The 23,557-nt window shown below is 42.2% G+C and overlaps 1 protein-coding gene across 1 annotated transcript in view; it reads left to right on the forward strand.

The window, feature by feature from the left end:
* LOC139288456 (collagen alpha-1(XX) chain) overlaps nt 1-23,202 on the forward strand; it is a 42,406-nt gene extending 19,204 nt beyond the window's left edge. Inside the window, exons 14-51 of the mRNA XM_070909759.1 lie at nt 46-222; nt 1,201-1,383; nt 1,988-2,155; nt 2,942-3,061; nt 3,209-3,373; nt 3,682-3,840; nt 3,947-4,119; nt 4,488-4,617; nt 5,177-5,322; nt 6,238-6,367; nt 6,660-6,799; nt 7,052-7,178; nt 7,402-7,541; nt 7,637-7,769; nt 9,625-9,770; nt 9,912-10,041; nt 10,652-10,768; nt 10,892-11,038; nt 11,265-11,321; nt 11,996-12,034; nt 12,153-12,291; nt 13,613-13,755; nt 14,587-14,696; nt 14,991-15,149; nt 15,281-15,358; nt 15,720-15,806; nt 15,918-15,971; nt 16,844-16,939; nt 17,083-17,136; nt 17,251-17,304; nt 17,430-17,483; nt 18,759-18,830; nt 20,087-20,122; nt 20,245-20,311; nt 20,463-20,651; nt 20,874-20,951; nt 21,086-21,247; nt 22,285-23,202. Coding sequence (XP_070765860.1) covers nt 46-222; nt 1,201-1,383; nt 1,988-2,155; nt 2,942-3,061; nt 3,209-3,373; nt 3,682-3,840; nt 3,947-4,119; nt 4,488-4,617; nt 5,177-5,322; nt 6,238-6,367; nt 6,660-6,799; nt 7,052-7,178; nt 7,402-7,541; nt 7,637-7,769; nt 9,625-9,770; nt 9,912-10,041; nt 10,652-10,768; nt 10,892-11,038; nt 11,265-11,321; nt 11,996-12,034; nt 12,153-12,291; nt 13,613-13,755; nt 14,587-14,696; nt 14,991-15,149; nt 15,281-15,358; nt 15,720-15,806; nt 15,918-15,971; nt 16,844-16,939; nt 17,083-17,136; nt 17,251-17,304; nt 17,430-17,483; nt 18,759-18,830; nt 20,087-20,122; nt 20,245-20,311; nt 20,463-20,651; nt 20,874-20,951; nt 21,086-21,247; nt 22,285-22,313 — 4,388 coding nt within the window. The 3' untranslated portion in view covers nt 22,314-23,202. The remainder of the gene's footprint in view (nt 1-45; nt 223-1,200; nt 1,384-1,987; nt 2,156-2,941; nt 3,062-3,208; nt 3,374-3,681; nt 3,841-3,946; nt 4,120-4,487; nt 4,618-5,176; nt 5,323-6,237; nt 6,368-6,659; nt 6,800-7,051; nt 7,179-7,401; nt 7,542-7,636; nt 7,770-9,624; nt 9,771-9,911; nt 10,042-10,651; nt 10,769-10,891; nt 11,039-11,264; nt 11,322-11,995; nt 12,035-12,152; nt 12,292-13,612; nt 13,756-14,586; nt 14,697-14,990; nt 15,150-15,280; nt 15,359-15,719; nt 15,807-15,917; nt 15,972-16,843; nt 16,940-17,082; nt 17,137-17,250; nt 17,305-17,429; nt 17,484-18,758; nt 18,831-20,086; nt 20,123-20,244; nt 20,312-20,462; nt 20,652-20,873; nt 20,952-21,085; nt 21,248-22,284) is intronic.
* Nucleotides 23,203-23,557: the final 355 nt, after the last annotated feature.

Here is a 23,557-nt window from a genome sequence, read left to right on the forward strand (position 1 = left end):
AATCACTCATATGTGATTCCCTTAGCTGCCCTTTCTCTCTTTCAGTGGAGGGTCTGCGTGAGGAGGAAATGATCCGCAGCGGGAGCCGAGAGCAGAAGAAGAAGATGTTGCCCGGCGGGTCAGGGTCAGGAGATCTGGATGATGCAACGGAGGCTCTGCTGGGCCTGCCAACAATTCTGTATCCGGACCCCACCACCACTGCTGCTGCTCCTACTACTACAGGTGGTGCATGCGTGCAACAGCACTACATCCACTCACACACATCTTGGTATTATTACAGTATGGTGACTTGGGTCCTGGCAAAATAAGAGGCAATTCACACCCAACCCATGACAATGTCCTAAGGGCTTGAATATGAAAGACATATTTTTTGTGTGTTGTTCAAAGTTTAGTCCATGGTCAAAAATAAGACCCCAGTACTTAGTGATCTGTATAGAGAGGTGCTCAATCAGCCAATGATTAGGATCTCTCTCTGTTTCATAAGAGCAAACATGTTACATCCAATCACATCAGCTCAACAGCTATGTAGTGAACCAGATTGTTGAACCCAGAAGGTTTGACGAACTCCTCCTTGAGTTATACTACATGTCAATTTACAGTTAAAGAAGTGAATGAATCAATCAAAACAACACTTTTTTCTGTTTGACAGATAGGATGAGAACCACTACTGGGCTGTTTGGTATGGTACATAAAAACCTACGTAAGAGTCGATCTGTCTGCTCTGATCTTCCATGGCCTCAGTCATCATAATGCTATTTGACAGAAAGGGGGCAAGTCACGGAAATGTTGCCACCACACACATACAGTATACTGTATTTACACACACCTACTCTAAAGCACTGTGAGACTAATACACACACGATAATGCCAGAAAAACTGGAACAAGATGGAGGGAGGACAGGGAACGTGAGCCTGGGGGTTTGTTAGTGATGGTTGATGCTGTATCTATCAAGCAAAGGCAAAAGATGTAACCTATGAATCAAAAAACATTAAGTTATATGCATATATATATATATATACAGGAAAATAGTGTTTTCTCTCATTTTTCCCTTTGATACTTTTGAAGTCGGATCCAATGTCAACAGTAGATTTCCTGTCATGTTCACCCTCAACTGGTCCCTAAACAATCTTTGCTTATCTTACTGTAACCCCACCCATGTGCTTGCCATTACCTCTCTCCTTCAGAGCCCCCAGCTATAGAAACCCCCTCTCAGCTCCCTGACGAGACCCCAGAGAAAACCGGCAAAGAGAAGAGGAAGAGGAAGAAAGAAAAAGAGCGGGATCGTCCTAAGGTGGAGAATAAGGAGGAGCAGGGGACGACACAGGGAAAAGCAGCCGAGGACAAACCCCGGAAGACACCTTTCCCTACCCAGCCGGTTACAGGTAGCCTCTGCCTCCCCAGTGTTAGACGTGAAAAACATGACATAAAATTCTGATCTAAAATGCCTCTTTTGGTGACATTTGTTATTTGAATGGCCCAAAACATGATGGCACTGATTAGGACGACTCCCTTTAAGCAGGAAGTTAAGCAGCTTATCTTAAAGGACGTCTGGCCGCCATCATCTTTGGCTCTTCTTATGAGTTAAGGAACTTGAGAGCTTGAGAGTAGTAAGTGTCGGTTTGAAATGTGATGACAGTGTTTACACACGGGAGGGTCAGGTAAAGGAAAGGATAATGACAGGCCATCCTGTTGGGCTGCAGGGCACATGTGTCCTCTCTCTCCTTCATAATCCAAGGGAACACATTCACATGCATGGAAACTCTCATGTTCATGTGTGCGCCATGTCGACACATGTTCGTATAGTATTTACACACCTACGTTTTAACACCTACACCAACCTTTTGCCTGCTTCCTGATTTAAAACCATGCATTTACCCATGTACTCATTAATATACATATGGGTGACAGATGAAAGGAAAAACCAATATAAAGCCTCCAAAACAGCTTCAACAAGTGTCTATTTGCTCCATGCTGTCTTTTATTAAGGCATGTCTCCAAGGAAACCGTTTGAGTGTGACAGCGATGCAGCGGCGGACATCATGTTGTTGGTGGACGGCTCCTGGAGCATCGGACGCACCAACTTCAGACGGGTCAGAGACTTCTTGGAGGGCCTGATGACGCCCTTCCACATCGGGCCGAGCCACATTCAGATCGGTGAGGATCAGAGTGTGTGTGGTGGTGAAGCCATCTCTCTTCCCTTCTGTGGGTCGTATTCACGCAGACACAGTGCCACACAGTGGGCTTCCTATGTCTCTGTCCCCATTCACGTCATCTTTCATAGTGCATGTTACAGAGGTGCAGACTGTTAGGGGTTACAGTAAGTGATGGCATGTATGATGTGTAAGGCAAGCGCATTGCTACATCGATTATTATGACATTTATATTACTTTGCTACTGCTCAGTTTATTAACACATAGCAACCACATATAAAGGCCACTGGGAAAGCCCTAGCAACCACCTGTTACTAAACTAATAATTGCTAGGAAGTAACAGCTCCTTTCAGCCAATACACAGCACTTTAACACTTTAAGAAATGTTTGTGCATTCTTCATTCATTTCGTCCTTCAGGCTAATCCTGTTATTCCTACTTTTCGTGCTCCTTTAGCTGCTCTAGTCTCATTTTTGGTTGTGATTGTATAGGTTGTAATAGAACATTGTTCATGTTTAAAGATAATGAATACATTAGAGAATTGTTTGCTCATAAATAAATGTATAATCAATTTTTGCCACTCTGAGAAGGTGATATAATACATTCAATTTATAGTCTGCCAAATCTTTACAGTCACTGTCTAAGCTTCTGGTTTTAAATAGAGCTGTAGCAGACAAAAAAAACAAAACATGAAAATAAGGATATTGAATTTAAGTTACGTTTTACTAATGGCCTGTCCCCCACAAAAAAAAAAAACTAAAATCTGGTGTAATGATGTGTTTTTGTCCCAGGTCTGACCCAGTACAGTGGAGACCCCCGCACAGAGTGGCAGCTCAACAACTTCACCACTAAACCCCAGCTGTTGGAGGCAGTGAGGAATTTCAGATATAAGGGAGGAAACACATTTACAGGTGAACACACATCACAGTTGGCACCTTCGCTGCTGTTCATGTGTTTCTGTGTTTAAGCCCTAACATCTGCCATTAGAATATATGCGAATACTACATATAATACGTACACAGTAGAGTACATGTACCGTATGTCTATCTGTCTCCCAGGCCAGGCGCTGCTCCATGTCATGGAGGAGAACATGAGAGCAGAGGCAGGCGCGAGGTCAGACACGCCGTTTTTCCTGGTCTTGTTAACCGATGGGAAATCTCAGGATGACGCCATTGCTGCGGCAGACCGGCTGAAGAATGCCGGCGTGGAGATCATCGCTGTAGGTGAGACTGAAAGGAAGAGAGGGTGAGGTGGTATAGAGGCTGCTTACCTTTACCTTTTAGCAGTTTCTTTTAGCATGTTTTCTTTAATCCAGTCACATCCCCGGCATTTCTGTGCACCATGGGACTGTAAGCAATCTGGACTTACTTTGTTTATCCAGCCTCTGACTTGAGAGGAGTGTAACCACGATGTGATGTGGTTTTATTATTGTTATGCAAAACAGTTTCTGCTATGTTGTCATTTTGTTCTAATCTCTAAATGCTTTTTGTGCTAAATGGGTTGAAACATTTTCTAACTTTGCATTAATCAGGTGTCAAGAATGCCGACGAAGCTGAGTTGAGACAAGTGGCGTCGGAGCCGGTGGATCTGAACGTCTACAACGTCAATGACTTCCCTCTGCTCAGCAAACTGGTGGCACGACTGGTCCACATCCTGTGTGGGAGGATAGAGGACCGTGGCATCTCAAAACGTAACCTGTCTATCTGTCGTGTACTTGAACAAAACTTCACATCAAGTTTTTCAAATTGATATATTGTTGAGGTCTAATGTGCTGATTTGCCGTACCATGTCTCCAGGGATGGAGCCTGGGCCGACAGCAGACCCGGCCCTCTCCTACCCCAGTCCTACTGATCTCCGGTTCTCTGAACTGGGCTCCAGAGAAGTGAAGCTTCACTGGACCAATCCTGCTAAGCCAGTCCAGCAGTACAGGGTGGTCTACCACAGCGCAGAGAGTCAGAGTCCACAGGAGGTCAGAAATGCAACCTTATGTCACATACATTGTTGGAAAATAACATGTAAAACAATGCTCTGTTCAAATTCACCTGACCGCTTGATAACTCTCTAATAGCTGAGGCTCTCAACCAATTACAGACCATAAATACATTGTAGCTGCAGTTTCCATCAATCAGGATTTGTGCTTTATGTGAAAACTTTATAACTTTGATGTGGAAGTATTTGTGTTTATTATTGAATTAAAATGGTGAGCTCCTGTGTGGGATGGGTATGCAGCTGTTTCATATAAAAAGTAACACATATTTTTACAGAATATTATAATGTCAAAATACAAGTGTTGGAGTTTTGTGCACGTCTTTGTCTGACTGTAATCTTTGTGTCCAGGTGGTTTTGGCCGGCTCAGAGTCCACTGTGCTGCTGCAAGGCCTCTCCTCTCAGACACTGTACCACGTGTCCATCTTCCCTGTTTATGAAGACAATGTTGGCCTGGCGCTCAGAGGAACTGTCACTACATGTAAGACTGACATCACTGCTAAATAAATATTCTATTTTAAGGGATTCATTTGTTTGTTCATCAGTCACATGTTTTTGTTTGGCATCTCAGTCAACACTGAAATTAAACTTGCAACACTTTTTTTCCATCTGGATAATATGCTACATTTAAAGGACACGTCTGGTGATATTCAATTTTTTTATTGTCAATAAATCCCATGAAAAGACCAAAACCTGAGTGAATTGATTGTACTAACAAGGACTGTCTGTGTACCCAAAGCCTGATAGATCTTATTCCTTCCTATAAGCACAGGTCAAAATAAGGTGGAATATTTACTTATAATTGGCCCAGAAAGGGACTGTAATCACTGCTGACATGTTACTGTTCTGTTGGTTACTAAACTAGTTGCAAGGTGGCAAACAAGGTGTCTGAAGAGTCTCCATTCATCAGTAAACGACAGACTGTGCTAAAGATGCCCACCACCAGTTTGTAAAACCCTGTTTGTATGCTACAAACCACTTCTCTTCTCATTCTTTCTTTTCTCTTCCTTCCTCACTCTCTTCCTGTCCCTCTCTCTCAGTGCCCCTGGCCATGCCTGCCAACCTGGAGGTGACTCCCTCCTCTTACAGTACGCTGCGAGTGAGTTGGGATGCAGCGCCCGGTGCAACACAGTACATGATCCTGTACTCAGCACTCAACCACGGAGAGCCTGATGACGCCAAGGAGGTGGGAACTAGATCTGTCTTTGCCTCTGTGCTGTGTGTGTGGAGGGGTGGGAGGTACAGATAAGTAGGCAGGTTAAGTACCACTTTGCACCACATTAGAGAGCCTGATGTCACCTGTCTCTGACTTACAGATACAGATATCACTCCAAACAACGTTCCCCATGTCACACATAGCCAATAATAATAATGTTGTTGATCACTGATGTTAAGAAAAGTTAAGAAAAAAAGAAAAGAATTTCTTCACATGACTGTTGTGTTATAATTTCTTTGCTTTTTTTTTATTCAGACAAAATTTTGACCACAAACAGGTGAAAACATGATTTTTTTTGTCTTTATTTATACATTTGTGATGAAACATCACATCATCATCTCCAAGTTAGATCATTCGTTAAATACCGTTTGTACCTGAGAGCAACACGTCGGCCCAGTCTTTATCTGTTAAGTGTGAACTCACCATTCTTCCCTTTAAAATCACATAAAACACTTCAGTAATCACAAAACAAGTATAATTATTTGCAGGGCTTATTGTCTTCTATATTGTTAATCAAACAAATAAATCAGCAAATCCTAAGTGCATAAGCTATATAACTAAATAATAAAATCTTATCTACGATATAGAGTGATTGTGTATGAGTATTTCTCAAAGTTCCTCTTTCCTTGCATTATCCTGTCTTGAGTTCCTCCCACTGAAGATGGCAGGAAAGAGCCAACATCATCTGATTATATCTTAACAGTATGTTTATTCTTAGAAACCAAACGGCTCGTAAATGTAGATTAAAATGTGCTTTAATTCTGTTGCCATCCCCTATTACTCATTGTGATGTAATTGTACAGTAAGGACTGGTAGCAGGCTCATTACCACATGATATGCTAACAAGCCTCTAAACGTTTGCATTTTGTTTCTGTGTTGCTGCAGGAGAAGTTCAGTGCAGACCAGACAGTGGTGGAGCTGGCAGGGTTGCTGTCAGCAACAGACTACTCTGTCACTCTTTATGCCCTCTATGATGAGGATCCCAGCGACCCTGTCACTGCTGTTGCCACCACATGTAAGACAAACACACTCATCCCTTATTTTTCTCTTTTCCCTTCCCCTTCTCTGTTTGTCATTTTTCTGTCCCATTCTTCTTTCATCTTACGCCACCTTTTCATCTCTTCTTCTCATTCCCTTTCTCTACGATTGTTCCTTCTGTTCATTTCTTACAGATCTTCTTACTCACTCAGTCATCTCTAGCACAGTAACTTCTCAAAGGCACTAAAATAAATAGCTTTAGTCGTTTGTCTTTTATCTCCTTTAGTTTCTTCCTTCCTCCCTTTTTATTTTGCTGTCCCTCCCCACAGTCCCTCTCCCACTGCCGGTGAGTGTTCAGTTCCCGATGGTCACCCACAGTATGCTGAGGGTGAGCTGGGTGCCCGGAGCCGTGGACGTCCCCGGCCACAGAATCATCTACAGCACCAACCACGGCAGTGACGTCAAGCAGGTAACTTCCCAAACACACCAGTGTCAAATTACAAATTCAAATTACAAACCTTCTGTCAAACCAGCCGCAGAACTGAGACTGCATCTTCATTTTCAAAGAACTTCAGTAGTCTGTGATGTCAGCCAGTCGTAGCCCAGGGAAACACAAACCAGACAGTATGAAAGAAGAAAATATTGACATGGAAATTAATTAATTGATGTGGTGGATGTAGCTGCAGCCACAGTCAGTCATTCATATTAAATCTCTTTCCAGGTCGAGGTAACAGGACTGAACTCAGTGCTGGTGCAGAACCTCTCCTCTCTGTCTAGATATCTGGTTTCAGTCCAGTCTCACTACCCACAAGGCCTGTCTGCAGCTTTCACCAGTAACGTCACCACACGTAAGACACACACACACACACACACACACACACACACACACACACACCAAGTCTTTTGTGCTTGAAGGCATCATCTTATATTTCGTCTGATTCATTAAGGAAGTTTTCTTGTGTAGCAGCACAGCAGAGAAAAGAAACATTCACTTAAAAGCTGATGAAAAATATCAAAGCACACTAAAGTCTCTTTTTTTGTCTTTTCTTACACGTGTTCCTTCTCTCCTAGTGAAGGTGCCTTCCCCATCAGACCTCAGGGTGACTAACTTCTCAGGCAGTGACATCACCGTGCGCTGGGAGTCTGCAGCTGATGATGTCGTCTCCTACCTCATCAAGTGGATCTCCCTCAGTGGAGGAGACCTGAGACAGGTGGGGCTGGATTGAATGACTTGTTGAGCATATAATGTGTTATGATGATCAATATTTGCTGTGAATAAATTCTTTCCCCTGTTTGTTTATTTTAGCTGAGGGTGAGTGGTGAGAGTGAAGGGGCGATCCTGGAGGGAGTGCAGGACGATAAGGAATACCAGATCTCTCTGTCGGCACTTTATGGAGATGGAGCTCAGAGTGAAGCTGTGGCCATACGCTACAGCACCTGTGAGTCACACTCAGCCACAAACTCATTTACACAGCACACACTAATACATAAACAGTGGGGGAAGATGTACTTGGATCTTTGATAGTAAAATAACCCTAACCACAGTGTTGAAAGACTCAGTTACAAGTCCTGCATTCAAAATCTAGCAAGTGCAATTATTAGCATCAAAATAAATAATAATAAATAAGTACTCATGATTTCAGAATAATGTATGTTATATGTCACTGAATTTTAATTAATGATGCATTAATGTGGAAGAATCATATGGAAGCGTATTGCTGCCACGCCAGAAAAAAAACGGATCAGTATCACTTTACAACGTGAAAAGTTTATACAAGATACTTTTCACATTATAACGTGACATTTTCAGGATATTTCGACATACAAACGTATCACATCAACTATATACTATTACTAACGTTTCATGTCATAACGTGATAACTTCTATTGTTATAACGAGAAACGAGGAAATGGTGTGCGGAGAACGGATAAATTGAGGAATATGGCTCATTTACATTCATTTATTTAAGTTCTGCTTCATGCTTGTGTTGAGACATGGCGAGAAGGTGGACGATATTGAGATATGGTTACTGAGATAAGTATGCGTACACAAAGAAGGACTGGATTTTAAAATGCATGAGGCTGTAAAGAAAGAAGAATGAGTCCCATTGATCTGCTGGAGGGGCACAGACGTTATACAGTAAGTTATCACCAGAGGTAAAATTGGGATTTGTTATGTGGGATATAGTGTATGCCTCACTACACAAACACACAGCCACTTCACGAGATGAAACAATAAGGGCTTCTTGTCCGGCCACTGCACCAGAGAGAGAGAGAGCATGAACTGTGTGAGCAGTGATGTTCTCCACGGCTGAACAGACAAAGTAAAGAACGCCACCTACAGGAAATTTTAAGAGAAAATCCAAGAAAAAAGACGTCATAGTACTAAATACACTGTCCAGTCCTTTGTTGAATATTGCTGCACAGTAACCCCTCAGTGACATAGCTCGGCAAAAAGTCTGGTGCCCTGTCCTGTAAGCACCTTGGTGGCACAAAAACTAAAGGTAAAACTTGATTTTTCTTTTGATATTGTCCGGTGGACTGTGGACCTCCTTATTTGTAGACCTCAGAGGGTCAGGGATTGTCCTCCCCAGCTTCACCACAGGGTTGTGTCCTGCCCCCACTGCTGTTTATTCTCCACAACAACGACTATAGGAGTCAGTACAAGAATGCAAACAGTCTTACATTCGCAGATGACACAGTTGTTGTTAGTCTGCTTCATGCAAACGAATCATCACATGGTCCTGTGGTCAGTGATGTTTCACAGTGGTGGGAAAAGTATTAAAATCTTTTACTTAAGTAAAAGTAGCAATACCTCAGTATGAGAAAAGTCCTGCATTTAAAGTATTACTTAAGTAAAAGTGCATAAGTAATAGCAGGAAAGCAGCAGACACTTATTACCGACACTTATTACCGATACATTAACAGGTAAGCAGCATGATATTGATGTCAAGTGGAGCTAATTTCAACAACTCTTCACTCTGTTGGGTTACTTCATCAATAATGCATCTTATTTTATAAACCAATAATATGTTTTACATGTGTGTATTTTCATAGCGAAGTATAATGTAGGATAACATGGAATAAGTTTTGTACTTGAGGAAATGTGCTTTGCTGAATTCTACTGCTAAAAAAAGAAAATATATGGTTACTGACTTCAGAAAGACAGATGTGTTTATGTTTTTTCTTCTTTTCTGCTGAAAGAATTTCCTCTTGTGGGACAATAATGATTTAAACTGAATATTTCTTGTAGTGAGTCTAAATATCTCTGCTCTTTGTATGTTGTCCCTGCAGTGTCGGGTGGAGGCCCATCCAGCGTATCGATCTCCGAGGAGACTGCGGTCAGCTTAGTGGTCAGCTGGATACCTCCCAATGCTCATGTCCTCCAGTACCAAGTGTCTTACACTGCACTGACTGGAGCTGAAACCCAGGACAGCACTGTGAGTGGGCAGTAACCTTCTGCTGCTTTGTCCTTCATCCTGCAGGACAGTAAATCATAGTGCTTCTCGGGGGTCGCTGTGTCGACAGACAGTCGATTTACTTGAAAGCTTGACTTTGAAAGGTGTGTTTGTTTTCTACAGGTGTTGGTCCCAGGTGGTGAAAAGCGGGTGGTGCTAGAGTCATTACAGCCAGACACACGTTACAGCATCCTGGTCACCGCCGAGTACCGCAGCAGAGAAGGAGGCAGCGCTTCAGCTCAGGGCAAAACCGGTGAGTCAAACACGCTCAAAGAATTCACACCTGCTTTTTGACAAACTGACCTGCTGGAAAATTAGCTTTGTCCTTGCAGCCACTAATGTCTTTCTGGAAAGATACAGGAACATGTAAAGTATTTGCTCTGTTTCCATAGAAGACTGGAACAGACACTTCATGCAGTTCATCTAGATGTACAAAGTCAACAAAACTTAACTTCCAACACTACAATTTCCTTCATATTTCATTATTAATATTGATTATGCTATAGTGCATATGATGAAAATGATATTGATATTTATTTTCTCATCAATTATTAATAAAGATGACAAATTGCCGAAATATGTCAACCAAAGCAAGATGTATGATGATAAGTTGATCAAAAAAGATCTGTCCCAATACCCACACAACATAAACCAGGCCTGCTATTGGCTGATTCAGTGCTTGAAGGAGGGCATTGTGGGTAGGCATAATTTTAGTCCTTATTTTACAACAACTAGGAGTCCCTGTTTGTTTGTTTGTCTGCGTACCTTGCTATTATGTTCATAAATCAGATTTTTTTTTTTGCTCTTTTCTCTCTCTCTCTCTCTCTCTCTCGCTCGCTCGCTCGCTCTCTCTCTCTCTTCAGCCAGTCTGCGGGTGAGCAGTGTGAGTGTGGTCAGGTCGGACCACTCCAGTATCTGTGTGTCTTGGAGACCTGTGTCTGCTGTTGATGGATACCGTATTGTCATCCAGTCTGTCAAAGGTAATCTATTGTAAAATCTACAGTAATTGACAACTGTGGGTACTTCGAGCTGTCTCAGAAACCTCATTAGCTAATGTTAACCATGGATGTGTGCATGTGTATGTGTCCTGTCTGTGTGTGTAGACAAGCAAACAAAGGAAGAAACTGTCGATGAGTCCAGCAGCAGCCACTGTTTCACTGATCTGGAACCAGAGACTTTGTATCGCATCGGCGTGCACTCACTTCTTGACTCAGCAGAGGGCGCTGCCGTCTCCATCCTCCATCCAACAGGTGATTATGACAGCCACACCGACAGTATGCTAGATGTTGAAGTTAGTCGGCTTACAACCTTTGTTTTTTAAATTCCGTCATCAAGTGGATAATTTACACATAAAATGTGGGAAATATATAATTTCTAGGCTGCATACACGATCCTTAAACAAAAATCTGTCAAAGTCTTCACATTTTTGTTGTTTGTTAAATGTGTCACGATTGTTTCTACTTGTTCCTTTTACAGCCACAGCTCCAGCCAGAATTCCCATCCATCCCCGGTTGTACCCTATCCACAACGAAGGTGACTCATCATCCTATCACAGTTATATTCCTCTGTAGAAATAAACACATTAATTATTTTTGAGACCAGGGGGTCCTTAGATGACTCCAGCATGTCCCCAGTAAACTGAGGCATACATCCATTTTTAAATTTCTTTCATCCTCTAGACATTAACGCAATGAAAGAGTGTGTGTGTGTGTGTGTGTGTGTGTGTGTGTGTGTGTGTGTGTGTGTGTGTTTGTTTTGGTGATGTGGTTGAAATTAATTTCACAGTAATCATGAGGACCAGCGTCACGCTGCATGTTTCATTTGTCAGTTTAAATGAAATTTGCTTGTTACCATCGACTTTGACCACACAAATGAGAATCAGACCATTAAAATATCTTCTTATTGTTACAATATGATCCCACTGAAATGGGATGAATAAGTAATAATATATTCCACCCTTGTGCAATAATGTTTTTTTTTGGATAATCTGTTCCCCACTCCTTATTGCTTTCTCCCCAGCTACATATTGTGATACAGCTCTTTCCTGCCTCATTTGTAACAACAACTTCCTTGAGGCGTAATCTTATCAAATGGTCCTTCGTCAAATTGCTAATTTGTTTTAATGTACCTGGAGCTCAAAGTGAGACTTTGGTGCTTTAATCTGGACTGCTGCAAAAATGATTCAACACTGCCCTGTTGTGTTGCAGTCTGCCCTGAAGTCACCATCAGAAACAGCATTGTCAAAGGTGAGACAAACTCTCATAAAAGGCTAATTTTGAACAATTGAAACATTGGATAGCTGTCCCCATGTTGCCTTAAATACATACATGTCATTGTATTTGTGTCACGTGTTTGTTGTCTCAGGATTTGACATGATGGAAGCTTTCGGTCTGACTCAGAGAGCTCACTCGTCTGTGGAGGGCGTGGCAGCCGAGCCTTTTGTCTTCAACACCGTCCCCACCTACACTCTGTACAGAGACGTCCAACTGACACAGAGCACCAAGTGAGATCATCTTTTAACTCTTATTTTATTTTTGCTGTTTATTCAGCTGTATCCAGATGTGTTGAGGAGGTTTGCCATGATAGGTAGAAAGATCCCAGGAACAGACGTGAAGTTGAAGGAATTGTATTTACCAAATAGAACATCTTCGCTCACTCCAGCATCATTTTGAGGAAATGGCAGTTACTCATGACGGACAGAATCTCACGTGTCGTATGTGTAGAAACAATTAGGAAACAGTTATATAAGAATAACACCTGTCAGTGTTACGCACACTGGAGGGACCCAAGTGCAGGACACGGACAGAGTAGTGTTAGGATAAGGTGAGGTTTTATTGTTAAATAGAATCTGGCAACGGGGAAGAGTGAAGGTAATGTGGGACGAGGCTGGCGTGAGCATGGAGTGAAGGGAAGCGTGGCAGATGAGGATAGCTGGGAGGCAGGGTGGTGGCAGGCAGGCAGGGAGACAATCAGGGAGACGGGCAGGCTGAAGATGATCCTGGACACAGAGAGGCAGGTGTTAGTAACAAACTGGTACAGAGATACGGAATAACTGATAGATAAACTGAGTAGGCCTTGAGATGTAGCTACCGCTAAGGTTACACGGCAATCAGGCGATGAGTGGCTGAAGAACTAGATATACTGCAGAGCTGATGAGTTGATGGATGGCAGATGTGATGGCTGGGAGAGGTGACGAGCTGATGGGAGACAGGCGCGCCGGTAACCAGGGAGCCAGGAGAGTGAGGAAGGGAGCCATGCCCACGCCAACACACACACACAACAGACAAACACTGGGAACAGGGAAGGGAAAAAACACAAGGAAACACTAGGGAATTGCCTCGGCCGTAACAGCCAGACTTTAGGCCAACGCCTGATAACTGCTGCTCCAATATTGATTATAGATTTATTGTGGCGTCGGGACGCAGAGTGTGACGGAAATATCACCAACAGACAATTATTTCTGAAATAACTGAATGGATGTAAAGGAGCAATGAAGAATACTCTTAACTACAGTCGTCTTTTCACGCTCAGGCTGGATATGCGGCTGAGCTGCTGCATAGGACAAATATAACAGAGCCAGGATGCACTTGGAATGCAAAAGAAAAAGAGCAAATGAAAAGAAAGACCTTTAGCTAATGAAGTAAAGGGTAAACAAAGCCCAGCTGACCTATTGACCTTACAGTTCAAAGTCTTCCAACACACACCTCTCTCTGTCATTTACTGTACCTTTAATCTAAACTCTAATGGTTCCTTCAAGAGGAAAAGAATGCAGCAGGCCTCCTTTACTGAAATAAATGGATGCGTCGTTCTCTCTCTCCGTCCAGGTTTATCCACCCTGCGGGTTTCTCTCCAGAGCACACCTTCAGCATCGCCTTCCGCGTGTTGCAGGATACACCCAGGGAGCCTTTCGCCCTCTGGCAGCTCACCGACAATGACTTCCAGCCCAAGATGGGAGTGGTGCTCGACCGTGAGTAATGTTTCAGCATCTCGCCATCCCCCAGAATCCCTTTAATCACACATTCAGTCATAAGATCTTATTTAGTCATCAGGGCCTCTAGATACTGGACCAGCTCTCATGAGGAGTTCACACTGAAGTCACATTTTAACTTCTTAGTGCTTACTTACTTCTTCTGCTTTAAAAACAATCAGCACATTCATCAACAGTGAAAATAATTGTTGGGGACAGCTAGTTTTAGCGCTAGTTAGATGTGGTTGGGAAAAACTACAGTGTGTGTGTTCATGGTAATGAAGGAACATGTCACCCAGTGCAACGGTGTGGCTCAGTGATGTGTTTTTAATAGTTTATAGAAGATATATCAGGCTGTGATACACACACACACACAATACTTGTTAGTGGGATTAATTCATTGTTGGTTTTGGTCTTTTCATAAGATTTGTTAACAGCAAGTAAAATGTAGTGTTGCCAGACTTATCCTTTAAAAAGTAAAGATTCGCTAAATTGCTTTGGGGAATCACAAGATGCTATCAGTGACCTCTGTTGTGTTGTTGTGGGTTTGGCCTTTTTCTCTGTCACTTTCGATAAGGTTTTATGGGTAACTGAGATCAGATCTCCACTGTCCTTGGAGATTATTAAAATGCCGACTGACAGTGTTTCACAACTTATTAAAAGAAAGAGACAATAGTGTGAAAACCCCACTGCCTTTTCCTTACAGCCAGCCAGATCAAACATCTTGCAGCAGACATTCCCATCTGTCGAGCCCCGTGATTTTTTGCAAGACACAATGTGAGTTATAAGTTGACCACTAAGTATCTTCCTCTAATTTTGTGCTTTCCGCAGCCTCTACCAAGTATCTGGTGTACTTCAGTCTGGACTACCGGGGAGAAGTGCAGGAACTGACCTTTGATCAGCCGCAGGTCCACAGACTGTTCTATGGCAGTTTTCACAAGGTGAGAAAATATACACTGAGCAAGTCTTAGAGTATATTATTTTATATTAATTCTGGATATGTAATAAATCATAACTTCAGTAGCAATCCATAAAATGTGTCTTTGTATGAAAAGCTATTTGGTAGGATGTTACAAAACTATTCATTATAACTCCAGAACTTGCTTGAGAATTGAGAAAAATAAGACAAAGAATACTAATAGGAGTTAGGGGTGGTTTAGGGGCGAATATGACAAAATATTATTGGGATTTTCATCGTTCCATTTGATCAGTCCTCTGTCTTCTATGATTGGCAGGTTCACCTGTCTGTCAGCCAGGTGAGTGTGTCCCTGTCTGTGGACTGCCAGCATGTGGGCGAGAGGCCTGCCCGCCCTCTAGGCAACCTGCCAACCGATGGCTTTGAGATGCTGGGAAAACTGGTGAAGACCAGAGGACCCAATAGTGGATCTGCACCGGTACTTTTTACTCTATTCTCTTTTTATTTGATTGTAATAAATTACACACCCAGAACATATCTTTAAAAAACTGCTAGTCTCTTTCTTTGCCCCGTGCTCAACCTGTATCCTGTGTTCTTCACTGTGTCCAGTTCCAGCTGCAGTCCTTTGAGATCGTCTGTAACACCACATGGGCTTCAGATGATACCTGCTGTGACCTGCCTGGAGTGGTCAGTCAGTTTACATTTACCTTTGACAGAGTTGACAGTGTGTTTGAACCAACACATGAAGTACAATGATTTGAGTGGTTGACAGTTTCCATTACACAGCTCCTGACCGTCCATTGTGGAATAAAAAGAGTGAAATTCAGCAGTCGATATTCTAAACTGATTATATCATCGAAAGCTGTCATAAGATGTGTGAAAATGACTCATACCTAAAATTTTAGCCTGTACACTTCTTCCCTTTCACACAATCATGTTGCTGTGCTCACTTTGGTTACACAATAGTGAGAGATACCTTATGAGAGCACAGTAAATGTACTAGTAATACTTAATGTCTTTTCTGTTACTGTCTGTCTGTGTGCGTCAGAGAGATGAGGAGAGCTGTCCTGCCCCGGCGTACACTTGTACCTGTTCCTCTGACATCCCCGGAGCACCCGGTTCCCCTGGATCAACTGTATGTCACCATGAGACCTCAGTTAGGCCTCGAGTACTAGCTGACTCCTTTTTTTGTGTGATCCAGTGGTATGATAACATGATGACATTGAAGTCTTTTTCTTTTTCCCAGGGAAAGCCAGGTCCTCGTGGTGAGAAAGGTGATAAGGGAGAGCAAGGCCAAAAGGTGAGATGAAAATATTCAGGCCTAGTTAGATTTAAGTTTAAGCCCATTTCAGATATGGAAACTAGAGCATTGCAGGATATCGGTTTTTGGTCTTCACACATTAGGGCTCTGTTCTCCTGAAGGCACAAAGCCAGCGCTGAGGCAAACCCAGTTTTTATGCAACCAAGGGGGAAAATTTACTTTTCTGTTGCACAATTAAAGGCAAATCGATCAGTGTGCTCCAGTCATTTTTTTTTCTCTAGGACGTTTGTTGTCCTTGAACTTACCTGATTCAGCTGTATACTGCTGGAAGATGCAGGGAGAACACAGGGTCCTCTCCAAAATCACAAAACATCTTTCATTTATGTTACATTTCGCAGCTTTCTGTGTACTGCAGATTGATCTGTGCATCTGTATTTTCAATGTGACTGAGGAAGATTCTTACCAATAATAACATCCACATGATTGCCATCTGGTGACCTGGAGTACCACAGAAACTTCAATACTGACGTTGTGTTTGATGAGTGAGGTGTCCACAACAACTTGTAGAATGTCGGATCCTTTCTGTGCAGTTGATTAAATACCTGTAATCATCAAACAGCAGCAGGAACGATACCTGTGCCTGACCAATTTCCAGACATTTGTTACAAATGTAGTGTAGCTCAACGTCAAAGCTGCCACTTGAAATAGGATATATATTCTCTGTGGTCAAGGCTCAAAAACATTCTCCGTAAGAACAGCGCAATCTTGTGCGTGCTTTTCTTCACACTCGAGTCTTATAGAAAACTCTACAGAGATGTTTCTAGGTCTTAAATAGACAGACTGTCAGGGCAACATTTATGGAAATTTATGGACCAAATTGATGTCTTCAAGTTTGTTTCTCTGTGTCTCAGGGAGAGGTGGGTCCTCCAGGAAAGCCTGGATTTGAGGGAGGTCTTGGACCCCTGGGCAATGCAGGGCCACGAGGCATGACCATGCAGGGCAAAGTGGTGAGTAACCTTCTTAGCTTTAAATTCTGACCCGTGTATAGTGGTAGTAACCATGGTACATATCTTGCTAAACTGTTTTCTAAGGACTTCCAGTATGTTGTATAAAAAGCACTTGTTTTCTGTTACTGTATTATTCCTTTTAGGGTCCACCCGGTGCAAGGGGGGAAAAGGGAGATCCTGGGCGACCAGGAGTCCAGGTGAGTTGAAACTGATTAGAAAACACTTATTTTTTAATCTTCTTGTTGTCTATAAACTCATCCATCTGCGTCTCCCTGCGCTCTCTCCAACCTCCCTGTTGTCTTTCCCTGCAGGGTTTACCAGGACCCCCAGGTCCGAAAGGGGAAGAGGGGATTCCAGGCCCCAGGGTGAGCTGCTCGGTCCCAGCCAATACAGAACAGTAAATGTCAGCTGTTCTTCATACAGTTGAACTGAAGCAGTGACCCTAACTCCCTCTTTAATCGTCCTCATCTCTCTGCATCGTTTTTCACAGGGCATAAGGGGGATCGAAGGTAACATCGGTGCACCCGGCATCACTGGACCCAGGGTGAGATTGAATTTCATTTTAAAGCCACTATGTGTAGAATTTGAGCATCATTGGTGCCACCGTCAGGTCAGAATCTGACCTTGACCAGCATTCTGGTCCATGACACTGCTATCTTAATGGCCATCAATCAGCTGTGGATATTTGTTGTGCTCACAGGATGAATCCTGATGTTTTTGGTGACCTGTGACCTTTTGTCTTATGCCACCATCAGGACACAATTTACAGTTACACACAAAATATTAAAATCTAATGGGCTGATACACTTACTCTCACTGAGAATGAACTCATTTCATTTTGAACACATTTAGAGCTTTCCTCTAGCTCCAGCCTCAGGCCAACATGTCAGATGTGTTAACAAGATTTCTAGAGTAAGAAGCAGATGCCATGAAATAAACACTTTCAAGAAATGTTACTGTAGATCCACATAACAATAAACTTTGCATTTAGCACCATTCTGTCCATCACTTTTGTATTTACTGGCGTAATTAACTGCTGCTGGGGCGTTTTTAGGTAGTAAATGTGTTCTGACCTAATTATGGAAAGTCATAAAAAGTCATAGAATTTCAAATTACTGCTTTGGTGTTTGACCTGCAGTGTTTCCATCTACCTGTACATGCATTTATTATTTCCTGGGGGTTGCCCAACACAGCAGACCCCCTCCCCCCATCCCCCAAACCCCTCTACCACATTATGTCAGCCAAACGAAATGACAACAGGCTATGAAAACACTTATGAAATGTACTTTAGTAAACAGAATGAACACTTTGGCTCTGAGTTCTGCTGATGGTTGAAAACTGCATTTGAACTTGAGTTTTCAGTTCATGCTGGAGAGGCTGTCTAAATCCTGTTCAAGCATTCCTGCCACAACAGATCCACACAGGCGAAACACTATAAAAAGTATCACAGGAAAACATCATGAATGATGATTTTTTTATTTAGATGTCGTGGGTGAGAGAGACTGAGTGCAGCGTGACAACAAGACAGGGGGTGCTCAGTGGTGGTCTTGGATATTTTGGTGGTTATTGTGCGCTTATTAGAGCCAATCAGGTCAGACAGTAGAGGCTCACAAGGTGATGCAAAATCACACTTTATGTCACAGAATGAAACCTCAGAGTGGTCAAAACCTAAAGGCGACTGTTAGGACTCCAGGACAGTTTAATATAGGAATGGTCCCAGTATGATTTCCCCGTTGGTCTTAGGAATCCCCTTCTATGACTGTATGTGTATCTGTTTTGTGATTTGTCTGCTACCCACCCATCTGTTTGTATTGTACAGGGTTTCCAAGGTATGCCAGGACACCCAGGGCCTCTAGGGGAAAGGGGCCCCTCGGGACCTGTGGGACCTACGGTAAGACATACATGGGGGGCATACAATAGCATTCACAGTGAACATGGGTCTGAAATATATGAGCTATAATCCAGACTTAAAGTCACTCTTCTAGTTTTTGGGAACTTCGGAAAATCTGATATAAAAAGACTTACACAGACAAAAGAGTCACGACAACTTCTCTCAGATAAATGGTAATTAATTTGCAATATATTCATATAATGAACACAAAGAGAAGATAAAATGTGGTGCATAGTAGAATATGGGATAGTCATGTCTAATAATATATGAGGAAACTGATAAACGCAATATGTTGGCTTGGTTAGTCAAGATGCTCAAAGACTGATTATTAATAATCAGAGGTGGTAGAGCAAGAGAGTGAACCAACTTAGAATATGAGTAGGCAATAGATTCAAATGCGGACAATACGTGATAAAGTCAGATCTAATGATACGTCAGATATCTATGGCGGTTTAGGGATGCTACTACCTGGAGTGGTGAATTGCACCATTTCTGATAAAAAGACTCATGAACTGCTGGGTCTCTGCTGTAGATGGTCCAGTGTCAGGTGGCCTGGTTTTCCGCAGGCTTGTGAAGTTAAAGGGGAAAAGGCAGCCATGGAGACTGACGTGGAGAAAAGGGCCAGAGCGGTATAAAAGAAGAGTGGACCCAGGCTGTCCAAACCCTAATATAAACAGATGTTCATGTACTCAGATTTGGACATATCATATATATCGTACCATATGTATATTTAAGAGTAGTTTTCCCAAACCTGTTATTATTTATGCTTTAAAATTACATGAAACATGGAATGTCTAGCACAGCGGAAATTGAAAATGATATCAGAAATGGATTTTCCGAGACTTCAGACAAAGTTTGTGCAGATTTTGGAGGGAAACAGTCTTGGGGCTTCGTGAATTCAGCTGCAGTCAAGTGCACCTTGCCCAGTGCGTCGGGGAAGTAACTAACACACCTGTGTTATACTTGGATACATGGTAAAGAATATATTAGCATACATTATAGGATCACATTCACTACTTTCATCCCTTTAAATACAGAGCTCGCCCGCCATGACGCACTGTCAGTCCGGGAATTTTTTCTCAGAGGAAACGTTTTGTCCACAATCAGATGTTGTCCTCCTCTTTCACACACACCAACATCCTGTGGGTCACTCTCAGTGTATAAGGAGAGGTGAAGAGGTTAGAGATCTGGTTTAGGAGGAGCAGGGAGAAGCAGGACAAATACACTATTTATCTTTATGCTCTTTTGCTTCACAGGGTCTGCCGGGGAATAAAGGGGAACGAGGAGAGAAGGTAGGTCATAGCTTTACAATGTTTTTCTTATTGTTATAATGACATTTTAAAATACGTCTTCTTACTGTATGTGTAAAAATGTGTAATTTCAAAATAATACTTTGGCTCACTTTGGTTTACAGGGGGAACCTCAGTCTATGGCCATGATCTACCAACTGGTCACACAGGCCTGTGAGCAACTAGTGCATAGTAAGTACTATGTTAGCCAGCATGTGAAAAACTGAGACTTCTACAGTGATGATATCTGCGTATTTAACTCACTCATTATGGCTTAAAAAAGGTCCAGATGCAGACTTATTCTCTTGCACGTACTTTATCCAGAGTTTTGTGTGTTTTTCAGAGGAGGTGTTGAAGCTTGACATGTTCATTAACGAGATAAGTCGTAAGCCAGCTCCTATTGAGGAGCCAGTGGGACCCCCAGGGGAACCTGGTATACCGGGGCCCAAGGGCCCACCAGGCGCCAGGGGCACCCAGGGGAATGTCGGCCCAAGGGGGAGACTTGGCAGGGCTGGATATCCAGGAGAACAGGGTAAGACTCTGCAGGGTAGATGGTTTGTTGAAATAAAAACAATCAAACCAAATTCTCGTGTTTGTCAAGCAACTGCTGCACACAAGTCTGAGCATTTATAAATTATGAATAATTTAATAAGTAAATTAGTCAGAATTAGAATAAATTTGTCACCTTTTTCTGATTCTTGTGGTCCAGAGTGATAATATATTAAGCTGATTTGTCTCTTACTTCCTTTTACAGGAAGGAGAGGTATGCCAGGGGGAAAAGGTGAGGCAGGGACCAATGTCGAGGGACCCACAGGCATAAAAGGATTCCCAGGTACCTCTCTGAGTCATTTATTTTATATATCACTGTATTATAATACATACACTGTCCAACGAATCATCAGTACATAAGCTTGTACTGATGTCTGGTTATGATGCATGTGTGTTGTATATTGCGTGCGTCTGCAGGTCCTCCAGGTGAGTCCAAACTGGGAACCCCAGGTTCCAAAGGAGAAGATGGTAAGTCAGGACCCGCGGGGGTCCCCGGACCTCCTGGACAGCCAGGCGAAATCGGGCCACCGGGTGTGTGTGACAGCAGTGGAGGCTGCCACAGAGTTCCCCAGCAAACAGGTCAGCTACTAGCAAAGCTCATCTAACCCAAATGACACACAGCCTGGAAATATTAAGATATGATGATCCAGGTCTATTAGAGGCAACTCACACTGAGTCTGGCACTGGTGTGTCCAGTGTGGACGGTATTGCCATTGGATGGCTAAAAAATAATGATGTAGGTTGAGTTTATGATTGATGAATAATAATATATATAATATATAACCCACTTTCTATGAGGAAATTGGAATGCTTATACAGTAGAAGCAAGATTTCTTTATTATTAAGTTCAGTAACAGTAAAGAATTTCACACTTGCACAAGTCTCCATATGGGTAAATTACTCAACATCTACCTCAGGCCTTTTAGACATGCTTTTAGATTTACTCCAGTTTTTTGGCCACCTTTTTGGCAGCACAACAAACTGTAAATGCAACATTGACATATTATCACCTTATAAAGTGTTACAATGGTGAACATATTAGCAAACAGTTGCCTAATTACAAATCTAGCAGACACAGAGCAACATTAGTATTCATTGGAGTGGGGTTTGTATCCACCTGATGAATGTAAATCCAATAGTCACTCTGCTTTTTGCTCCTTTTTTGGTCTCCACCAACTCCTGAGGGAAATATCTGGCTCTTTAGCTGTTAAATGCTCCACAATGTTCAACAGCTAGTTGCTAACTTTGTCTCTCTGCTGTTTGGTGCTGAGCAGTAGTGTACAGTCAGATTGTCAGAGCTTTTTAGTGGAAATAGCTTCCTGCTGCAGCCGAAAACGTGGCTATAAAAACAGTAAAGTTGCAGGCGATAAGACCAAAACAATTACCTAAAAGATGCTAAAAAGCTCTGTAGAGATGAGGTGAACTGCAAACTCAGGTGATAATTCTCTGTGGGTTTGTCAAAGGCAGGGAAAAGATTATTTTTCTATATTTAAATAATTCCACTTGATTGCCACTTGTGTCATGAATTTATTGTCACAACAATTTGTCAGCGGTGCCAAATAAGTTAAAGTTGTCTTACGTGTTGACTCTTTTTTGTGTGTGCTCTCTTCACCCAGAAGACCCTTATTATGGCTACCAGCCTTGAGAGGATATTCACAAGCAGGCAGCAATGGTAGGTTGACTGATGTCTGTTTGAAATGACTATAGTTCCTTTGGAGCTGAAATGGGAATGCAGTTAAAAAGCACCACTGAAGAGGCTTGGTGTGTTTTGCCACTGACTGATGCGGAAGCTTCACAAGCTTCCTCATGTGTGAGAAAAGGAAACCATACAGGAAGGATCTCTGTCTGTCAACTCGCTACAGTGTTTTTTGACATAAAGAATGGCTGAGAAATGAACTAAGAATAAGTAGGAAGTTTTCTAATATAGAATAGTGTTTTGATGAACAGATGGCATCATAAAGGAAAATATTCTCCCATTGGGATCAGTCAATTGCTGTCTTATACATCATATTCGCACTGAAACCTTTTGTTACTATGTTTATGTATTCATGCACTGTATCAATGCCAAGTAGTTTAGCCATCTGTGTTACATTTCTACCTATTTCATTTGCCATTCTAACCTTAACTGCCTCAAGGATAATGAAAATGCATAATCCATGGTGTAAAAGCTTCTTTTTGTTCCATGGTATAAATGATACTGTGAGAATGTCTGTTGTCATGTGTATGATCATTTGTATATTGTTTATTATATTTACTGTATACATTTATTCATGTATGATATTTTATACTGTACCTATTTGTATTGAAAAATCCTGTTTACATTTTCTGATTTCCTGGGGTTTAGGTGATAAACATGACATGACAGGTGTGTGTGTGTGTGTGTGTGTGTGTGTGTGTGTGTGTGTGTGTGTGTGTGTGTGTGTGTGTGAGAGAGAGAAAGCGAGAGAGAGAGTCAGACAGATGTTAGGGTTTGATTGTTTTTTGGTATGTATGTTTTTTATCTTGTTAATAAAGTTACATTAATATGTGTCTAATGAAGTGTAATGTTTTTTTTCCCCAAAAGTTAGTTTAATGTAGTGAAATTCTATTCCTGCTTAAGTGTCCTTTATACAAGACGCTGAATCCATACCAGCACCGGGGGTTGCTGAGGCTAAAACTGACCTCTAACCTCCCTGTGGAGGGCAACTGAAAATAAATTAGCCAGCAGGTATCAATAATGATATTAATGTTATGGTCCTTTGTCGGAACCATGGTGAGAGAATTGTTTCCAGTGGTGTCTATTTTGAAGAGCACAATGGAAGTTCCAACCTGTAAGCCAGCGGCTTTATTAAGTTAGCCTCATTGGTCCACTCCGTTTCCGGTTATGTCAGAAATGTCAGTTTATTTTTC

Source organism: Enoplosus armatus, chromosome 8 (genome assembly GCF_043641665.1).
Source record: "Enoplosus armatus isolate fEnoArm2 chromosome 8, fEnoArm2.hap1, whole genome shotgun sequence".
Taxonomy (NCBI): Eukaryota; Metazoa; Chordata; class Actinopteri; order Centrarchiformes; family Enoplosidae; genus Enoplosus; species Enoplosus armatus.